The sequence below is a fragment of the Carettochelys insculpta genome, chromosome 3 (assembly GCF_033958435.1).
Source record: "Carettochelys insculpta isolate YL-2023 chromosome 3, ASM3395843v1, whole genome shotgun sequence".
Lineage (NCBI taxonomy): Eukaryota > Metazoa > Chordata > Testudines > Carettochelyidae > Carettochelys > Carettochelys insculpta.
Window position 1 is genome coordinate 206,875,776 of NC_134139.1, and position 18,862 is coordinate 206,894,637.

Here is an 18,862-nt window from a genome sequence, read left to right on the forward strand (position 1 = left end):
GGGCAGCCCAGTGCACCTGTGGGGCGAGAGACCCTTGCACAGAATTTCTACCTCCAGCTGCTGCTCAGCCTCAGGATCCCCCCCACACGGTACTGGGACAGGAAAGGATGGGGCCCATTCCTGCCTCTTGCCATGCATTGGGTGCCCATTGCTCCAGAGAGAGTGGTGAGCAGCAGGCACCCCATGCTTAAAGGGGCTGTGACTCATGTTGGAGCTAGAAGGCAGAGACCAGCCTGGTGGGTGGCACCCCAGGGCCTGGCAGGGAGAAGGCAGCTGACAGCCCGAGCAAAAACATCTCAGGGGCAGCGTGTCCTTTCTGTCCCAACTCCCACTGCCTGGCACTGCCCCCCTAGGCATGACCCTCCTCCCCCAAATGCTGCCCCTGGCCAGACGTTGTCCCCCACCATCGTAACTGCCCCACCCCCACTACCTGACACTGTCCCCATCAGATGTTGACCCATGTGCTCCATTGGCCCCCTGCACCAAACACTGCCCCTCCCCCATTGTTCTCCGGACCAACACTGACCACTGCCAGGCACTGACCCCTCCCAACTGCCCCATTGGGGCCCCAGCCAAATATGGCCCCCCCACCCTCTTGCCTTGCAGCTGCCCTCCCAGCCCAAAACTGCCTCTCCCCACCAGACACCTCCCCCACTGCCCAACACTGCCCCACCAGACACCTCCCACGCTGCCCAACACTGCCCCTCCCGCACCAGACACCGCCTCAGACGCCCAACACTGCCCCCACCACCAGACACCTCCCCCGCTGCCCAACACTGCCCCGCCCCCACCAGACACCACCTCCAAGGCCCAACACTGCCCCGCCCCCACCAGACACCTCCCCCACTGCCAACACTGCCCCTCAGACACTGACTCCCAGTGCCAATTGCCCCATTGAGCCCCAACACTGCCCCCCCATTGTCCCCCTGCCAGATATTAACCCCCTCCCCCCGACTGCCTTATTGTCGCCCCTCCAAATGCAGCACCCCCCGTACCTCTGTCTGGAAGCTGCCCCCTCACCCTATTCCAGTAGCCCCTCCCCCACCAGACACTGCCCCACACTGCACAACCAGACTCCCGGCCATAACGACCTCAGTGTTGCGCCCCTCCCACAAAAGCACCACCCCTCCCCGCATTGTCCTCCTGCCAGGAATTGCCCCCACTGCCTCATTGCTCCCCCAGCCGAACATATCCCCCCCCAACACCCCTGCCTGGCAGCTGGCTCCTCCCCCAAGCCCAGCCCAACCTTGCCCTTCCCCCACCAGACGCTGCCCCGATGCTGTGCCTCCCCCGCATTGCCCCATTGTCCTAGGCTCCCCCCAACCCTGGTTATAGCTGCTGTGTCCTGCCTGGTCCTAACGGCCGTCCCCGGCTCCTGTGCTCTTTACCCAGCACCCGCCCTCCAGCGCCCAGTTTCCAGCTAGTGTCGCCAGTCACTGAGAGGGTCCCTGGGCCTGGCTTTTACCCCGGGGGGCTCCCCCTTGCCTCTGCTCAGCTCCGCAGGCCCCCCCTCCCCCTGCAGCCTTGAGCCTGCTGCTGGACCAACTGCCACACCCCGCCAACTGCCATCACCCTGGGCGATGCACCATGAGGTGACCCCCACAGACCCTCGGGGCCGTGAGTGCTGCACGTTGGGTGGCCCTGTGCCCCTGCAAGCCTAGCCGGCAATGGCGGGTGGCAGGGCCTGGTTAGGGCGCACACAGCTGGTCCCTGCTTTATGCTGGGCCAGGCAGTTAACTGACACTGTAGGAGCAGAAAATGGAGATGGGCCCAGGCTCCTGAAAATTCCTGGCCTGGGGGGTGTGGATCCAGCAAAATTTGGGGCTGTATCTCTCCCCAGGCCCTGCCTGCTGCCCCCGCCAGCACCCCATGTACCTGCCAGCCCTGATCTGCCCACCCACATGATTTAAAATGCACCCCCCCCCACCAGCTGCCATCACCTGCAGTGCAGCAAGGGTACGGCAGCCGCTGGCAAAGCCCGGGGTGGGATATCTCCACAGACAGTGTCCTCCTCAACCACCCCTGTGGCCAATGGGCAGCCCAGGGGCAGTGCCTGCGAGGCGCTGCCAGAGGGCAGGGTGCCCCAGGTAAAACACTGCATCTCCATCCCTCCCAGAGCCCACAGCCTCCTGCCCCGAATTTCCTCCCACACCCACTCTCCTGGGGTTTAACTCGTTACAGGCATCATTCACCACAGCAGTGAAACACTGGCTCCTGACAATTGCTGATTAAAAATACAACCCTTCTAACCCCAAAGATAAGCCAGTGTTTGAGGTGGGTTCTTAAAGCAGCAGGGAAACAATCACAGGGGCTACAGATTGCTAGAATTAGTGGTAGAATTATTTCCTGCAGGAGGTGGTGAGAATCCGGGGTTTGTTGGTACCTCAGGAGCCTTCCTCATGCAAGAAAGATGAATTTAACAGGGACCGGGGCAAAGAAGGGTTACTAGGCTGGTCAGGGAGTGGAGGCCCTGTCTCTGGAGCAGTGACTAGAAAAGTTTGGCTTAACCCTAGCAAAAAGGTGGCTGAGTGAACAGAGTTGTGGCTGTTCTCTGTAAATACATGCGGCCAGGGTAGGGTGGTGGGTTGGCAAACAGCAGGAAGGGTGAATTGCTATTTAAGCTAAAGGACAAGGTAAAGCCACAAGGACAAATGGAGTAAACTGAACATGAACAGGTTCAGGCTAGAACTTAAAAGAGAGCTTCTAGCCCTCAGACGGATGAGGCTCTGGCCTAGCTCCCCAGTGGAGGGCAAACAACTTGCTTACGGGTAGGATGGAGCAGGAGAAATGCCTGGGTGTGATTGCACACCAAGGTGGCTTGTGCTGGCAGGGGGAAGAGCTCGGCAGTCACTTCGGTTTGTTTCATGGTCCTCAGTGCTCATGCTTCAGGGCTTTAGCTGACCACCCGCAGGGGTCAGGAAGGGATTAGTCCCCCCCCCCACCAATGTGTTCTGGGTTACGGGGTTTTTTAAATTGCCTTCCGCTGAAGCATCAGGACCGGCCACAGGTGGTGCTGGGACATTGGGCAAGGCAGGACAGGGCTCTGAGGTGGCACTGCTCTCTCTCTCTCAGGTGCTGGGTTGGCTGGGGTTCTTGCTCCCATGCTCAGGGTCTAACTGATCCCTACACGTGAGGCTAGGAAGGAATTCCACCCCCCAACCCCCAGCTCAGACTGGCAGTGGCCTCAGAGGTCCTTCCCCTTGCTCTGCAGCATGTGGCTGCAGGTCACTTGTCAGGATTATCTGGGTGCCCCTGAATCATCTCCCTGCTGTCATGGGACCCTTGGACACTGGTATACCGGGGTTTCCCCATTCCCTTCCTGCGGGCTGCAATGTGTGGGTCTTATTTTGGTGGCTGGGGTTAGCATGCAGGTGCTGGGTGGGGTTGGTGGCCTGTGATAGACAGGAAAGCAGAGTAGATGACTGATGGCCCCTTAAATGCTGACTCCCCCAGTTCAGGCCTGGCCAGACCCAGGAATTTGGTTACCAGCTGGGGAGGCTCTTCTTTGGCAGGCAGATACTGACAAGATGCCATGAGCCTGCCAACCATTCAGCAATCACAGCTTTCACGCAGTAGATCCAGGCCAGCCAACTAAAAGCGAAGGCCGTATACACCAGAGCCTGGCCCCTGGAGCCTCCCTCCCTCCTAAACCCATATGGGTTTCCCTCTGCAAATTCATCCACGTGAGACAGTTGCAGGGCTGGATCGCAACCGTGACCACAAGGAAACAAACTCTTGACTTTGTTGTTTGAACCAGCCCTGCTCCTGTCACTGAGACCGTCGCTGAGGGCCCCAGCTGGTGACCTGCCCTGTGAGATCTGGAGGCACGCCACTCTGCGAGGATTTAACAAGCAGCCGTGCCCCTCTGTCTGTGGCTGAGGTTGGGTTTGACGGGAAGCACAGCCCTTGCTTGAGGACAGCAGAAATCGTCCTCAAGGGCTGTCTCTGTGACAATGCAGCAGCATGTACTTTGGTTTCCAGCAGCTCGGCTCCCAGGGAGAGCAAGACGCAACTGGGAAACAACAAGGTCCAGGTCACCAGACGCCTGGCTCTGGTCCAGAGTGGTTTAGTGCCTTGCAGCAGCATCTTCTAAGGCAGGGGTGGCCAACCAGTTATGGAGGAAGAACCATTGAGTGCAAAGAGCCACATATTCTGTATTTAGCTAACCAATATGTGGCCCAAAGCCCTCTCCCTCCTCCAGAGCCAGGCACCCCCAGCTCCCCACTATAACCCAATCCTCCACCCCTCCCCCGCATGCTATCTCAATGCTGGCTACGCACCAGAGCGGTCACCACCGCCGTCCCAGAGCCACCACGCGCCTCTCCCACCAAGCGGCGGGGTCCACGTGCAGAGCAGTGGACGGCATTCTCGGCACACGGCTCGGAGGAAAAGCCTCATTTAAAGGCTCCAAAAGCTGCACCTCGCTCAAAAGCCAAGGGTTGGCCACCCGCTCTAAAGCACCCACACCCTATCCCCTGCCCCCGCCACTCCACCCCTCTTTAAATCCTCCTCTGAACCCTGCTCCCACTCATGCATCTGACGAAGCGGGTCTTTGCCCACGAACGCTTCTGCTCCAAAATACCTGTTAGTCTATCACGGGCCGCAGGACTTCTTGTTTTTGAAGATACAGACTAAGGCGGCGACCTCTCTGATACAATGGCTTTCAGGCACTTAGGTGCCCCCCTGGAAGTCCCACCAGCTGCCTAAATAGCTTTACAAATCCAGCCCTTCATGTAGGAGGATCCAGCCCTTTAAGGGGCACTGTGTGGCAAACCAACTTATTCAGGCCCCACAAAAAGCACGTTCCCAGGTGGACACAAGCCCCTAAATCCATCATCTGTCTGGAAAGATCAGCCCGTATCCAGTCACCTCTCCCACGTCTGCATCTCTCCATGCCTTCTTCGCCAGTGGATGGGCACTGTGCTCCACCCCCGCCAGCTCTCAGGTCCTCTTCCAGTTCCCAGTTGTGCCTCCATCCATCCTCCCCTTCTCCAGATCTTCTTGACTAGTTTTGGCTCCTTGATCAGCAGCTGCAGTACCCAGGCTCTGTTTTCCGGCTACCAAGTGCTCACCATAGTCCACCCCAGTCCCTCAGTAGCACTTTCATTAGAGAGGGGAAGAGCTGAATGTAGAAATCAGCCTGACTGGCCAGGGAATGAAGCTGGGTGGGATTTCATGAACTGGCCACACCCATTGCAGCAGCTGACCAAAAGCCTGAGGCTCAGATGGGGGAGATTACAAGCCCAGAAGCTTGTGCCTCCACCCAAGAACTGAGGAGTTACATAGGCAGCTGTCACTGGAATTAAAAGGCCCTGATCCTGCAAGGACACACGAGGCTTTACTTTGGGCATGCTAATAGCCTGAGTTTCCAATAACTGCTCCAGTGCCATACATGGCTACGTCTACACGTGCCCCAAACTTCGAAATGGCCACGCAAATGGCCATTTCGAAGTTTACTAATGAAGCACTGAAATGCATATTCAGCATTTCATTGGTATGCGGGCGGCAGCGGCGCTTTGAAATTGACACGCCTTGCCGCTGTGCGGCACGTCCAGACGGGGCTCCTTTTCGAAAGGACCCCACCTACTTTGAAGTCCCCTTATTCCCATGAGCTGATGGGAATAAGGGGACTTCGAAGTAGGCGGGGTCCTTTCGAAAAGGAGCCCCGTCTGGATGAGACGTGCGGCAGCAAGCCACGTCAATTTTGAAGTGCTGCGGCCGCCCACATGCTAATAAAGTGCTGAATATGCATTTCAGCGCTTCATTAGTAAACTTCGAAATGGCCATTTGAGTGGCCATTTCGAAGTTTGGGGCACGTGTAGACATGGCCCATGTGTGCAGGCCTTGTCAGATCCTTTGGTTTCACAGTGGTTTATTGCAGTTGAATTTAAGGCAATTCCTGGTCAGCCTATGAAAAATCAACACTATACAAAGAAAAACTGGAAGGAACATTAAGGAAATGCCAGAACCATAATTCAACTCCCGGCACATGTGCATTACGATGCTGTCTTACGTGATCACACACTATTATGTTCCCAGGACATGCTGGACTCTGGCTGACACTAATGAATCATTGACCCTTCAAGTGTACAAGATATTTACTTCCATCAATTCACTGCAAGAACTCAGTGGGCAAATTCCCCTAATAAAGAAGCTTTATTGTTATTATTATTTTTATTACCATTATTTTATTTCCATTAGTTCAAAAGATGTAGAGGTTATGTGGATTGGTAGCCGTACTAATTCACAATATACATTTTTTTACATCTTTAAATAATTACAGCTTGTTCATTTCTTCCCCCTTACACATAAGCGTCTCTTTTCATGGGACCTTCCAATGACTTTGGGAAGTGTCAAACTTTACAGAAGAAAAAAAAAATCCACAACATAGTCACAGCTTTACAGTTACATTAAGAATTGTTGATCAGCATCACAACTCCCCTTCCGAGTTCCTCAATGCTTCGTGATCAGAGCCACTCCAATCAGCCAGTAAGACTGCAATCTAAATACAGATCTTTTCGGATCAAAAATGGCATTGGTGATTAAAGATATTGCACTTTTGCAAAGAGGAAAGACAGTTAGTACTGGTAAATGACCTTTCTAACCCACCAGTATCCACCCTCGCAATCTACTCCATGTCCCCATGTAGCAGAGATGTGACTTTACCAGCATTTGCAGCTTAGAGACGGATCCTGCAAACCTTTGAGAATATGTATGTATTTACTCGTGAGAAACCTCACTGATTTTTAAAGGGGCTACTCTCATAAGTGAATTTATGCATGAGCTTATGCATTTGCAAGATTAGGGCCTTCAATTTTAAGCTCTTCAGAGCCACATGGTGTGCTCTGTGTTTACACAATACCTAACACAATGGAGCCCTGCTTGGGACCACGGGCTATACAGGAATGGAAAGAATAAATCATCTTGTCTTTGTAAGCTTTCAGGAACACACTAGTCCTATTAAAACAAAAAGCAGTCAAGTAGCACTTTAAAGACTAGTAAAATAGTTTATTAGGTGAGCTTTCGTGGGACAGACCCACTTCTTCAGATCATAGCCAGACCAGAACAGACTCAATATTTAAGGCACAGAGAACCAAAAACAGTAAGCAAGGAGGACAAATCAGAAAAAGATAATCAAGGTGAGCAAATCAGAGAGTGGACGGGTGGCAGGGGGAAGGTCAAGAATTAGATGAAGCCAAGTATGCAGACAGCCCCTATAGTGACTCAGAAAATCCCCATCCCAGTTCAAACCACGTGTTAATGTGCCGAATTTGAATATAAAAGACAGCTCGGCTGCTTCCCTTTGAATAGCGGTGTGAAATTTTTTTTCAGTAACATGCATACTCTTAAGTCATTAACAGAATGGCCCATTCCATTAAAATGCTAACTGGTTTGTGGATCTGGAGTGTTTTGATGTCTGTTTTGTGCCCATTAACCCTTTGTCTAAGGGAGTTAGAAGTCTCCATTTGGACAGACTTCTAACTCATTAGACAAAGGGTTAATGGGCACAAAACAGACATCAAAACACTCCAGATCCACAAACCAGTTAGTCAACATTTTAATGGAATGGAGCATTCTATTAATGACCTAAAGGTATGTGTGTTACTGAAAAAGAACTTTTGCACCATTCTTCAAAGAGAAACAGCCGAGCTGGCTTTTATATTCAAATTTGGCACATTAACGCATGGTTTAAACCAGGACGGGAACTTTGAGTCACTATAGAGGCTCGTTTGCATACTTGGCTTAATCTAATTCTTGACTCCCCGCCCCCACCCCTCCACTCTCTGATTTGCTCACCTTGATTATCTTTTCCTGATTTGTCCTCCTTGCTTACTGTTTTTGGTTCTCTGTGTCTTAAATATTGAGTCTGTTCTGGTCTGGCTATGGTCTGAAGAAGTGGGTCTCTCCCACGAAAGCTCACCTAATAAACTATTTTGCTAATCTTTAAAGTGCCACTTCACTGCATTTTGTTTTGAAAGTGTATAGACTAGCATGGCTTCCTCTCTGTTACTAGTCTTATTAGACATGGGTCAGAACCGAAAGAAGTAATGGCCTTCAATCCTGGATCCAAGCCCCGCCCCCAAACTACAGAAGGGAGGGGCAAAATACAACTCCCCACCCTTTCTAAACAGGTCCTTGCTTTACACTGGGCTGTACCAACTCCCCAACGGCTGTTGTGCTCGGACCCTGCAGCTTCATAGGAGGTTTCCCAGATCTCCCCACTTCCAGGATTCAAAACCTAAAAAATATCTCCTTTCTCAACAGCACCGCCCTCCGGAGCAGTCTCGGACCTGCAGAAGACTCTGCATGTGGTCCTGGGTCTTGCCACCTGATATTCAGGTCACTGCTGGCCTGCGCAGAGTAACTGCATCGAAGCCTTGCATTTGAATTCATGTGTTGATTGCCCAGGCCGTGTGTGTACAGCACCTAGCACACCCCGGTCATTGTCCATGGCTGGGGCTCCTCAGAACTACAGTAATAAGAATAATAAATAATAGTAATAATAATAATAATTAGCTTTATCTCTAGCTAACGGCTAACGTCTATTTAGATGGCAAGCTCTTTGAGACGGAGCGTCTGCTACTCTGTTCCACAAGGAGGCCCCCCAATATCTAGGCACTACCCATAATAAACATGATTAATAACAACATGATGGGTGGGAATCGGTCTTGCGTTGTGGATCTAAAATATCCGAAGGCAGTCTGGAGGGTTTAAAAGAGCAATGGAACAAGAAGCTCATCGGAGACCTCTGTACTTCTGCTGTGGGCAAGGGAGAAAGAAATAATCCCATGAAGAATGTTTAAACAATTCCCTTTTCTACTGAACATAGTGAGATTGTTCTCCTCGCATCCCCAAAGCTCCCTGCTTCAGAGGTGGCACTGTCTCTTGGGGCAAAAGCCCTAAAAAAACCACAACCCCTTATGCACTGTTTTTCGAGACGAGCCCTCGCTCCAGAATATCTCCCCCGGCCTGAAGCTTGGGCAGGGGAAAAAAATCACTCAATGGAATCATGGAAGGGGAACATCAGCAATGAAAAGACCATTCTGTTTGCTTTGGGTCCTAGAAGCCAGAGATGGCCAACAGGTAGAAGGCTGTCTAGCCCTGGTCCTGTCACGATACACTACTCCGATTTCTATGTTTACCAGCGTTTTGCCCAACCCATGTCCCCAGATGTTGGCATGACTCTAGGTCAAGCCCAAGGAGTGACTGTGGTAAGTGTGCATCTCTCTGTTGAGGACAGGAATGCATATGGCCATTTCAGGCACTGGGGGGAGAGCTGATCTCCAGATTTAAAGGAGTGCAGTTATGTGAGGAGAAGGCTGGCTGAAGGATACAGGGAAGGAAGAAGCTGCTGAGCCAGAAGAACCACATCGAAGCTCAGGGAGCTATTCTCTGTCATCTACTGCCTCTTTGTGTTCATCTCAAACTCGCACAGGCTTTTGAGTTATTTCCAGCCCCTGCCCGCCCCGGTATGAGCTTGTACCGTTCCATCCTGAAGGTCCTGTTCTTTTCCTGTTTTCAACCTCGCTGAGGGCCTGATCCAAAGCTTACTGGTGTCAAAAGAAGAACTCCCCTGTGTTTCAGTGGGCACTGGATCTGGGCCTACAACCAGCTGTATTGTTTTTCTCTCCACGCTAGTGTTCACAGCTTAGCGTGATCTTCAGATCGCTGAGGGTCCTCTACAGATATTATTATATCTCATGTACTGCCTCTGCCAGATCATTAATGAAGCGACTAATAACACCAGCTTTGACACTGGTCCTTGCAAGGCAAGATGCTTGGGGGTGATGGAGAGACAGAGAAACTCTGAGAATCTTAGAGATGGAAAAGACCTATCAGGTCATGGAATACATTCCCATGGGCCTTTGCAGGTTTGATCTCTATCATTGGCTGTACCATACCCTCCCCACCCGCTCACTGCAGGATACCCCATGGAAGATGTCTCATAGGGAGAAGAATTGGGCAAGGATCACCTGCCACAGGTTCCACCACCAGTGGCTGCAGTCACCACCCTGCTCCAATGAGCACCGGAACCCGTCCAGAAACTCTGTGGCTCTCCACGGTCTGTTCAAGCCACTTCTATGCTAGACCTTAAAGTCGATCATAGAGACGCAATTCCAGCTACAGCAATTGCATAGCAGGAATCGACGAATCTACAATCGACTTACTTGGCTGTCCTCACTGAAGAAGGTCCACGGGAGAAACTCTCCCATCGACCTTCCTTACTCAGCATGAGAATGAGCCACAGGGGGCGGGGGTCAGCCGTCAACCCCTGATAGTTTGATTTTGGGTGTCCCCACTAGGTGCGTAAAGTCCAACACAGATCAACCCTGACCAGTCCTAGATCCTAGGGGAACTGGAAGAATTCAGATCAAGATCCTAGGGGAACTGCAAAGAATTCTAACCTCCACTGCAACTTTGTGCCCCTTGCTGCCAGTCCCCATCCATGCAGTGCCATTAATACCTCCCCCAGCTGCACCCCAAAAAGGGGCAAGCCACCCCCTATGGAAGTTGCAGCAGAGAGAGAACAGCCTGGTGGCTCCCCACAGCCTTGTCTCTGGCCACCGCTCTCCTGCCCACTCACCCTGTTTTGACTTGAGACCAACAGAGTGGCCTTTGCCCGATTGGAAAGAGATGGTGAATGTTGCCATGGTAATGCCCTTGCCCCACCCTCCAAATGTTCAGAAGAGACTCACACACTGTGGACCCCTTTGTATATGGATCCGGGGGAGGCACAAGCTCTCCCCCATGTGTTTTCTTTTAGTGCTTTATGTAGTCAAGTTTGACTATACAGTGAGGACAGAGATGGGGCAGGGCAGCCCAGAGGAGAAACCGGTGCCAGGGCATTGAGGAGAAAGGAGATTTGATCAACCAAAGTTCTCTAGAAGACAACTGGGGCCGGCCCTCCATGGGAGTACTAAGCAAAGCATTGGGGGCAGCTGCTCGTTGGGCTGTTGGGGGCAGCCTGCCCCATGGACATCACAGCTGTATCCTCGTGGGTTGAGGACGACAAGATTTTCTCCCAGGCTATGAGGTTCAGTGACATGGATGATGATCCTGGAGCAGAAAGCAGCTTCCTGCCCAGGATGAGGCCTTTTGGAAAGCTGAGTTTCTAATGGATTTTGGTTGGACAGGGGAAGGGTACAGGTCTGCATTTGCGGTTAAAGGTGGGTCCCACCTGTTGCTCTGTTACTCCGGAAAAAAGAAAATCAGATGCATCAACGGCAACAGAAAACATCAGAGAGAACGTAAAATGATTAACTGACTGGTCACAGGGTCCTATGCAAGTGCAGCATGATGTTACAGCAGCAAATCACAGGGTTCCCACGCTCTAGGGAGACCCTCAAGTCACACTCACTGCTATTTCAAAGGGCAGCATCCATCACTTTCCTCCATGTTTTTCACAAGCTCTTTGGGTCTCTTCCACCCCCATGTACGCAGACTTTCATTGAAGTGGTGGGTCTGGCTCGGAATGCTTCTCCAGACTCAGCCTTTTGGAAACACGATCCCATGATTTGGAAAGATGAAAAATGAAATTGTTTCTGTTAGATAAGGACAAGGGTTCGGTTCTCTGACTCCGTGGTAACACGGAAACAAAGCCTTGGAGGCTTGGGCAGGCGTACGAGCTGAGCTCTTCTTTCTTCTTCAACTGAATCACAGTATTAAAATCCACAAAAGCGGCCAATGTGTCAGATTAAGTCTTTGCAACAAACTGTCCTGGAGCCGGCTCCGCTGAATAGGTCATCAAATCTCTGCCTGTGGGTGATAACAAGGTGACGGCATTTTTCTCCTGGGCTGACTTGGTCAGAAAACAAATGGACAGTGAGAAGAAAGTGTCCCCATGCCACCATTGTCCAAGACATGCAAACCAGAAGTTTAAAAAACACCCTGACTCTTATCTTTGTTTCTGGCTGTTTCACAGAAGGTGGTTACAATCTGGCTTGTTTTAAGGAGATTCAGATCAGCCACTGTTATTCTGAGGCTGAGCCATCTCTGCTCATTTCTTATTAGCTCATCCACACCTCCTCCAAGTCCTCTTCACAATGCCCTGTGGAACTGATCTTCCTGAATCACATCACGTTACCCTCAAGGTGAGGGGGGAAAAGAGCAAACAGCATTTGCTTGATTATTACACGGTGTCTTCTTCCTCTCTCCCATGGCAGAGCCTGAAGTCCATGCAAGGAGGAAGAGGTTATGCAGTTATGATATCTCCATGGCTTTCAGCTAAGACCAGGCTATTCCAGGAGTCCTGTTTGGAGCTGGCCTGCGGAGACTGGCTGATGGCTGATGGGTAGCCCTGGGGGGAAAGCTTCAGGGCTGAAATAGCCGGATGGAGAGACGATCCATGCCCAGACATTGCAGAGACTGAGAATGCCTGCAAACAACGTAAAAGCAGAAAGTGTTTTTATTCTGCGGCAAGGAGGAAGCCTTTCACTTTTCACAGGTCGAACGCAACATGAAGAGATCTGCGATTTGCAGTCCTGAATCAAACCATTGGTTCATTTAATCCCGAATCCTGCTTCAATGTCTGATAGATCAGTGTTTCTTAAACTATGCCCTGAGGAGCAATGGTGTTCTGCAGATAGCTCGCAGGTGTGCTGTGAGCGTTTGGAAAAATACACTGATGGTATCTAATTTTTCTTTTTTTGGAAGAAAATTTTCATGTGTGTTCTGCAGATAAAATATTACTGTTTGGAGTTCCATGGTCTCAAAGAAGTTTAAGGAACACTGTGATAGATGGCTTCAGAGGAAAACAGTCTCCCCTTCCCTCTGAACCTGCTCCATTTGTAATACTCTTTATAGTGCACTTAGTTCTTTTCTAACCTCTACACTGACCGTTTTTCAAGGTATAAGATTTTATCATCAATGCCCCTTTCATTAACTGAGTTTGCTCATGCAAAGTGTCATCATTACTCTGAGCTCAATACTTTGAACGCTGGATCAATCCAGCAAACACTTAGCATTCGTTCTACAGTCACAGTGCTTAAATATTACACTGAACTTCTTATTTAAATGCTGGCATTCCTCTGATGAGTTTAACAGGAGATAAGCGAACTTAATCTCAAATAATAGACTCATTATGAAGTACAGACTCCTCCTTAACGAAGGAACATTTATTAAAAGAAGAAACAACAGCTACACATAAACAGGCTTTCACATAGTTCAGGCTCCAGCTTTGTATGTCTTGTTTACCAGGGATGCTACCCTGCCGGAACTGTGTAGGTAGAGTCCTGCAAATCTGTAGCTATCTGCTTTATATCTGCTGGTGTCTGCATCTGTGGATACGGATGGAGATATCTATGGCTCATTTTTGCAGATACAGAGATGGGTACAAAAAAACTCTATCTATAGAGGACACAGAGACACCTAGTGGCAGAATGATATACTGCCAATAAACTGAACATGACAAGTCCCTCAAATAGTGTAAAACGCTGTGAATCTGGCAATTCTGATTCTCCAGTGATTCAGTTCACTTTTTTCAGTTTTGTTTCGTGTGGACTGGTGCATACTGCGCTGACTTTTAGGTTTAAGCGAACCCACAAATTTAGAGAAAATAAACCAGAAGTGCCCAATTTTGCAGAGTTTTAGGTCAAACCAAACGGGCATAGCTCAAACATTTGGATATTTATGCAAACAACTGTCCAGATTCGGTTGAAGTGTCCATGTCGGAACTCATATTCCAAAATTACACTTCCGTTTATGATTGAGCTTACATCGCTTTGGTGCACTTCCCAATGTAAAAATGCCCTCAGTGTTGCAAATTTAGAATAAAAGCCACAGAACTCTCTATCCCTCCTTCTCCCCCAGTGGGATGCAGGGCATTGGTTCAAAATCTACTTCTGGTTGGTTGGCTGAAACATTCCGGTCGTGCGTGCTTGCAGTTTTTACACACCAGCCCACACCACTGCCCTGTCAGAAGCCAAGATCTTAAAAAACTTCAGTTATCAGCAAGATGGCTGCCTCCACCTCTGGGCTCAGGTGTATCTTGTGCGACTGATTATAAGGGAGAGGGGTGAGATCCTTTCCCCATACATGGCAAGCCCCGTATCCCTTGCCCCTGTTCCAAAGGCTAGCAGCAACAGGCCTTTACTCTTCCTAAGCTCTGGAAACGCTGAACAAAATGGCCGTTGTTTGCCTTCAGCAAAGGTTCTGAAGGTGTCTTTTCTCCTCAAGTCACCTGTACTGAGGCTCACACCTTTGTCATCTCTCTTGATCTTTCCTTACTGCTTCATTACCTGAGAAATAGGGCTCGGGTGCCCATAGTGAGATGAAAGCCCCGGTTCCGTCTTTATGGGGCGCATTTCCTCACTGCTGCTGGTGGTGGTGGTGGTGGTAGTGCTGTCAGAGCTGCTGGTGGGGTTAAGGCTCTCACTGCTTGAAGGTCCTAGGAGGAAACAGCAGTTAAACCAGGCTTCCCACTGGAGGAGCTCTAAGCCCAAAATACACCTGAGGCTCGGAGCAGGAGCATTCTGTTGCTAGGCAAGGATTTGCTGCCACTGAAGGACCTTCAAAGATCTCAACCAGGAAGAAGAAAAGGATGTTGGGAGATCTGCTCATTTGGTAAATGACCCTTATCCTCCCGCTTAGAATCTTCCTGCCCCTCGTTCCAGGTACTCTTCACCCCGGTACAGCAGAATGGAACCACTTCAGATTTTGGCAAAGCTGGAGGGAAATAGAACTCATGGCCTTTTTTTTCACTGGTGCTAATCTCCCCAAGTCCAGCGCCAGCATAACGGCTCGGCGTACAAGCACCGAGTGCTTCTCTGCGGGAGAACTGGCTGCCATGAGTGTTCCAGAGCCCTGCTTGAGATCCAGGAAGGCATTTCACCAGGACATTACAGGTGTAACTAGTATGAGTTATGCTGGGGGTGCCTGTCCATTGAGAACTGGACTGAGAGCACTCATTTTACAGAGGTCACCAGACAGCAACCCAATGACGACTTGTTTGCTAAATCTGGGGAGGGCTGATTGGGAGGGAAGAATTCCTAATTTAGTGCTAAAGAGCGAGAGTCTGATCCTATGGCCCTCCTCCATGTACCCTTCATACCCCCTCTCTCTCCCTCACACACACACTTCTGTCTCATTTAGCACTCACCTGCTGGGGTCTTGGACTTGTTAAGGTTCTTTGGCTTACGCTTCCTCGTCTGAATCCCCTCTTTTCTCATTGCTAGGGGCCTCGGGACCTAGGAAGCCAAATGCGAAGCGTGCTGTTTTCAGTACGTACTCAATACAACCAAGTACGTACCGGGCTTACTTCTCAACCTCCCACATCTGAGGTAAGTGTCAGATTGAACTAAAAAACCACGAAGCCAAAAATTAGACTGGTCATGACTGAATTCAGTCCAGGAACAGGCCAAGGCTGACAAGTTTGGCTCCTGATTTGGATCTGATTTTTATTTTTGTTTTTAAATAATCGTGCGTTTGGCATCCAAGGCTTTGACTCACAAATTTTAAAGCCAGAAGGGATTATCAGATCGTCTAGTCAGACTTCCGTTGTAACACAGACCAGAGGATTTTATCATGATGAAATCTGCATCTATGTCTCCACTACAGCCTATGCTGGCGGGTATCAGGAGGTAGCCATGTTAGTCTGCATCTGCAAAAACGAGAAGTCCTGTGGCACCTCGTTGACTAACAGATTTTTTGGAGCATGGGCAAAGACCCACTTCGTCAGATGCATCTAGCCTGCAGTTAAGTCTACAGGGTGCCACCAGACTTCCCAAGGTTGATGTAGCAGTGCTGGCATATCCCCTTCATGCCAGAGGCAGGCTGACTTTTTCTGCCAGCGGAGGAGCACCATGTCTCCAGATGACTGAAGGCACGAGTTCAACTCTGACCAACGTAGCTGAGGAAGTTTTAAGTGCCAGGGAGGCCTAGATCAGTGTTTCTTAAACTCTGGGCTGCGAAACATTGGTGTTCCGTGAGCAACTTGCAGGTGTGCCGGGAGGGTTTAAAAAAATAATTCAAAGTACATATTTTCGGTTATTAAAACCAGCTACAGTGTTTCTTCTTCATCACTATGATACCTGCTTAAGTTACTTTATTTTGTTTTTGCTGTATATGTAGCTTTTTTTTGGGGGGGGGGGGATGGGCTGGTATGCCAATTTTAATAGGTGTTCTGCATAAAAATATTATTTGGTGTTCCATGGTCTCAAAATGTATAAGGAATACTGGCCTAGAGCACACCTTCTAGAGAGGCATCTGGCTTTCATCTGAAGACCTCAAGAGATGGTGAGTCCACCTTTTTCCTGGTTAGTTTGTTCCAATAGTTAAATTAAAATTAAAAAATAATAAATATCTCTAACTTGGATTTGTCCAGCTTTTATTTTTAATAGTTACCTCTGTGACCCTCAAGCCCCTCAATTCCAGCTGGCAAGGGAGTTACGAGAACATTTTCATCCTGGTCAGTACATTCTGGTTCAGCAAAGAATACTGACTGAAAGCCCAGGTTAGGCTGGTGATTAACACTGTTGTAAAAGAGACGACCAGATGTGTTGTAAGAAGTCAGGTCTGTAGTCTCCAAACAGGTTTTAAGCCTGCATGGAGGTAGTGTGGACAAACAGTGATTGTGTCCGACATAAGATGTTTATTCACCCATCCTCGCCTCCACATGTTAATCAGGCATTGTAAGCAAACACAATAGCTAGACATCAAAGTCAGCAGGTAGACGTGAAATCGGCAGGGCAGCAGCACACAGATAAAGCAGATTCCCACAGTGCATCACTTTCACTAACCCTCTGAGTGTAACCAGCCCATCTCCAGGCCAAAGGGCGGGCAAAGGTCTAGCCTATTTCTCAGTAAGTTCTCATGCTGTGCTCACCAGCATGGCAGCTGAGTGCTCTCCAGCAGCGCGTTAAGCAGCTTTGCTACCCCTCCAGCCCCCGTTATTTGTTCCCAGTGTCGCGCTGTCCTTACCCCGTGGAGTTTCATGTACAGGCCGCAGGCGTTACAGACGGGCTCGCCCTCGGCGTTTCTGCGCCACAGCGTGGTGGTGGTTGTATGGCAGTTGGCACAAGAGAGCCCAACGCGGCGGGAGGCGGACTGCAGCAAGAGACAAAAGCAACACCGACGTTAACGCGCCTCCAGCTTTACCAGTCGCACGAGCATTTTAAGGACAGTGCAAATCCCTTCCAGGTTTCCCTGGCACACAGCACCTACTTACTGCAGGGGTTTGTGGCTTTACTGATAATATTTTGTACGAGGAATCGAACGTCTAGCACTGTAGGAACCCAGAACATTTTACAGACATTACCCCAATACAGCATTGCAACACCCCTGGGCAAGACGGTCAATGGGTCTGTGCCCATTTTACAGATTTATACACCAAGGCACAGTGGTGTAAACCGACTTGCCCAAAGTCACACCGGGCGTAGCCAGGAGCCCAACCGAGCAGCCCTGCAGGTCAGAAAGCAGGTGTGACAGAATACAGCACTCCGCTGCCTAGGAGACGCATATCACCAAACCCTTCACACATGAGGCAGGAGGAAGCAGTTGCTACTTCACCTTTTTTGCAGGTGGGAGTGGAAATACACTGGAGCTCTTGCTCCAGCCCTGCCCACTCAACACACCAGCGAGTTGAGATGACACAGAGTAGAAAGCAAATGACATGTACCAGGCTCATACGGCTTCCTTCTCCTGGGGAGTCAGGGAGAGGCAAGGCCTGAGCTGTGCAGGGGCACACACATGAAAGAAAAAAAAACATCTGATGGGTTTTGGAGGGCCACGTTCTGTGCCCAGGAGCCCTGGGGCTAGAGGAGCTCTGTGCCTCTGCTGATTATTGGAGGGAGCCGTGGTCCCGCTCGCCCGCTCTTGTGCAGGTCTCGGAACTGTGACCCTGTCGCTGTTAGGTGCCTGCTGTGGTCCTGAGGCAGCCCATGAAGCACTGCCTGCCACTCCAGCCCAATGACACTGGGCCAGCAGGGTTCGTGGCACAAGTGGGCAGAGAGCCACAGGTTTCTGCTATTGACTCTCAAGCCCTCTCTGTACGTTGAAGAGGATCTGACAAAGGCCAAAGTCGAGGAAAAAAAATCATACTGGTTTCCAGATTCAAGTGAGACTCATCCTGACACTGGCGGAGTCTGGACCTGGGCCCAAACCGTCCGCTTGGGAGCCAGACTGCGTGTGCTATAAAGCTGGGTGGCGTTTCTGATCCAGGCTTTTGGCTAGTCCCCTTATAGCAGCAGGGACCACCTCAAAAATAAACAGCTGCCCCCTCACGCTCCCTCCCTTCCAATGAGAGGGCATGTAGCCCTGGCTGTTGGGTGAGAGTCATTCCTAGCCTCATGTATTTGAAGGGACTTTGTTGAGCCATCTGGCGAGCTTTACTCTGTTCCTTAACAATAACTTCTTCTGGAAGCTGAATTCTCTCTCCTCCCTGACCTGCTGCCCAGCCTTAGCCAGCTCACACCACTTTATTACCCTCGGGTTGGCGCGGCAGGGGCCAATGGATGGATTTTGATTTTGATTTTGTTTTTAGTCAGAAAAACAGAAACCCGTCAGTGCTGCCAATTAGAATCTGTGGCAAAACCCAGCAGTGAGGCTCCCACTGGGCTGACTTGGCTGGATTTTCTCTGCGCACCGTGGAAAGGGCAGGAACTATCTTCCACCAGGAGTCACCCGGCTTGGGCCTGCTGCCACTCGAGTGGAAGAACCCCTGGGGTCAGTGGTGCGTACTGGGAGCTCTCCTGGGCAGGGTTCTTGCCTTCCAACCCGGGCGGTGCCTGACTCTCTTCTGACACCAAATACATCCGGGGTGGGGAGTTCCCAGCCTGTGGTCTGCACCCGGACCACTGCTTCCCTGGATCCGGACCCTGCGGCTCCCTCCATGGCATCTGGTGGGGGTGGGGAGCCCCGAGCACCA

The 18,862-nt window shown here is 50.5% G+C and overlaps 1 protein-coding gene across 2 annotated transcripts in view; it reads right to left on the reverse strand.

Annotated features, from left to right (window-relative positions):
* Positions 1–7,883: 7,883 nt before the first annotated feature.
* The window catches only part of GATA4 (GATA binding protein 4), a 55,322-nt gene continuing 44,343 nt past the window's right edge, over positions 7,884–18,862 (reverse strand). Inside the window, exons 4-7 of one of the 2 annotated variants that reach the window (XM_074991496.1) lie at positions 16,918–17,043; positions 15,098–15,185; positions 14,238–14,386; positions 7,884–12,376 (exon numbers count right to left, since the gene is read on the reverse strand). In XM_074991496.1, the coding sequence (XP_074847597.1) occupies positions 12,194–12,376; positions 14,238–14,386; positions 15,098–15,185; positions 16,918–17,043 (546 nt within the window). In that variant the 3' untranslated portion in view covers positions 7,884–12,193. Of the gene's footprint in view, positions 12,377–13,100; positions 13,278–14,237; positions 14,387–15,097; positions 15,186–16,917; positions 17,044–18,862 lie in introns of those variants that run through there. The other variant, XM_074991497.1, reaches the window with a different exon arrangement.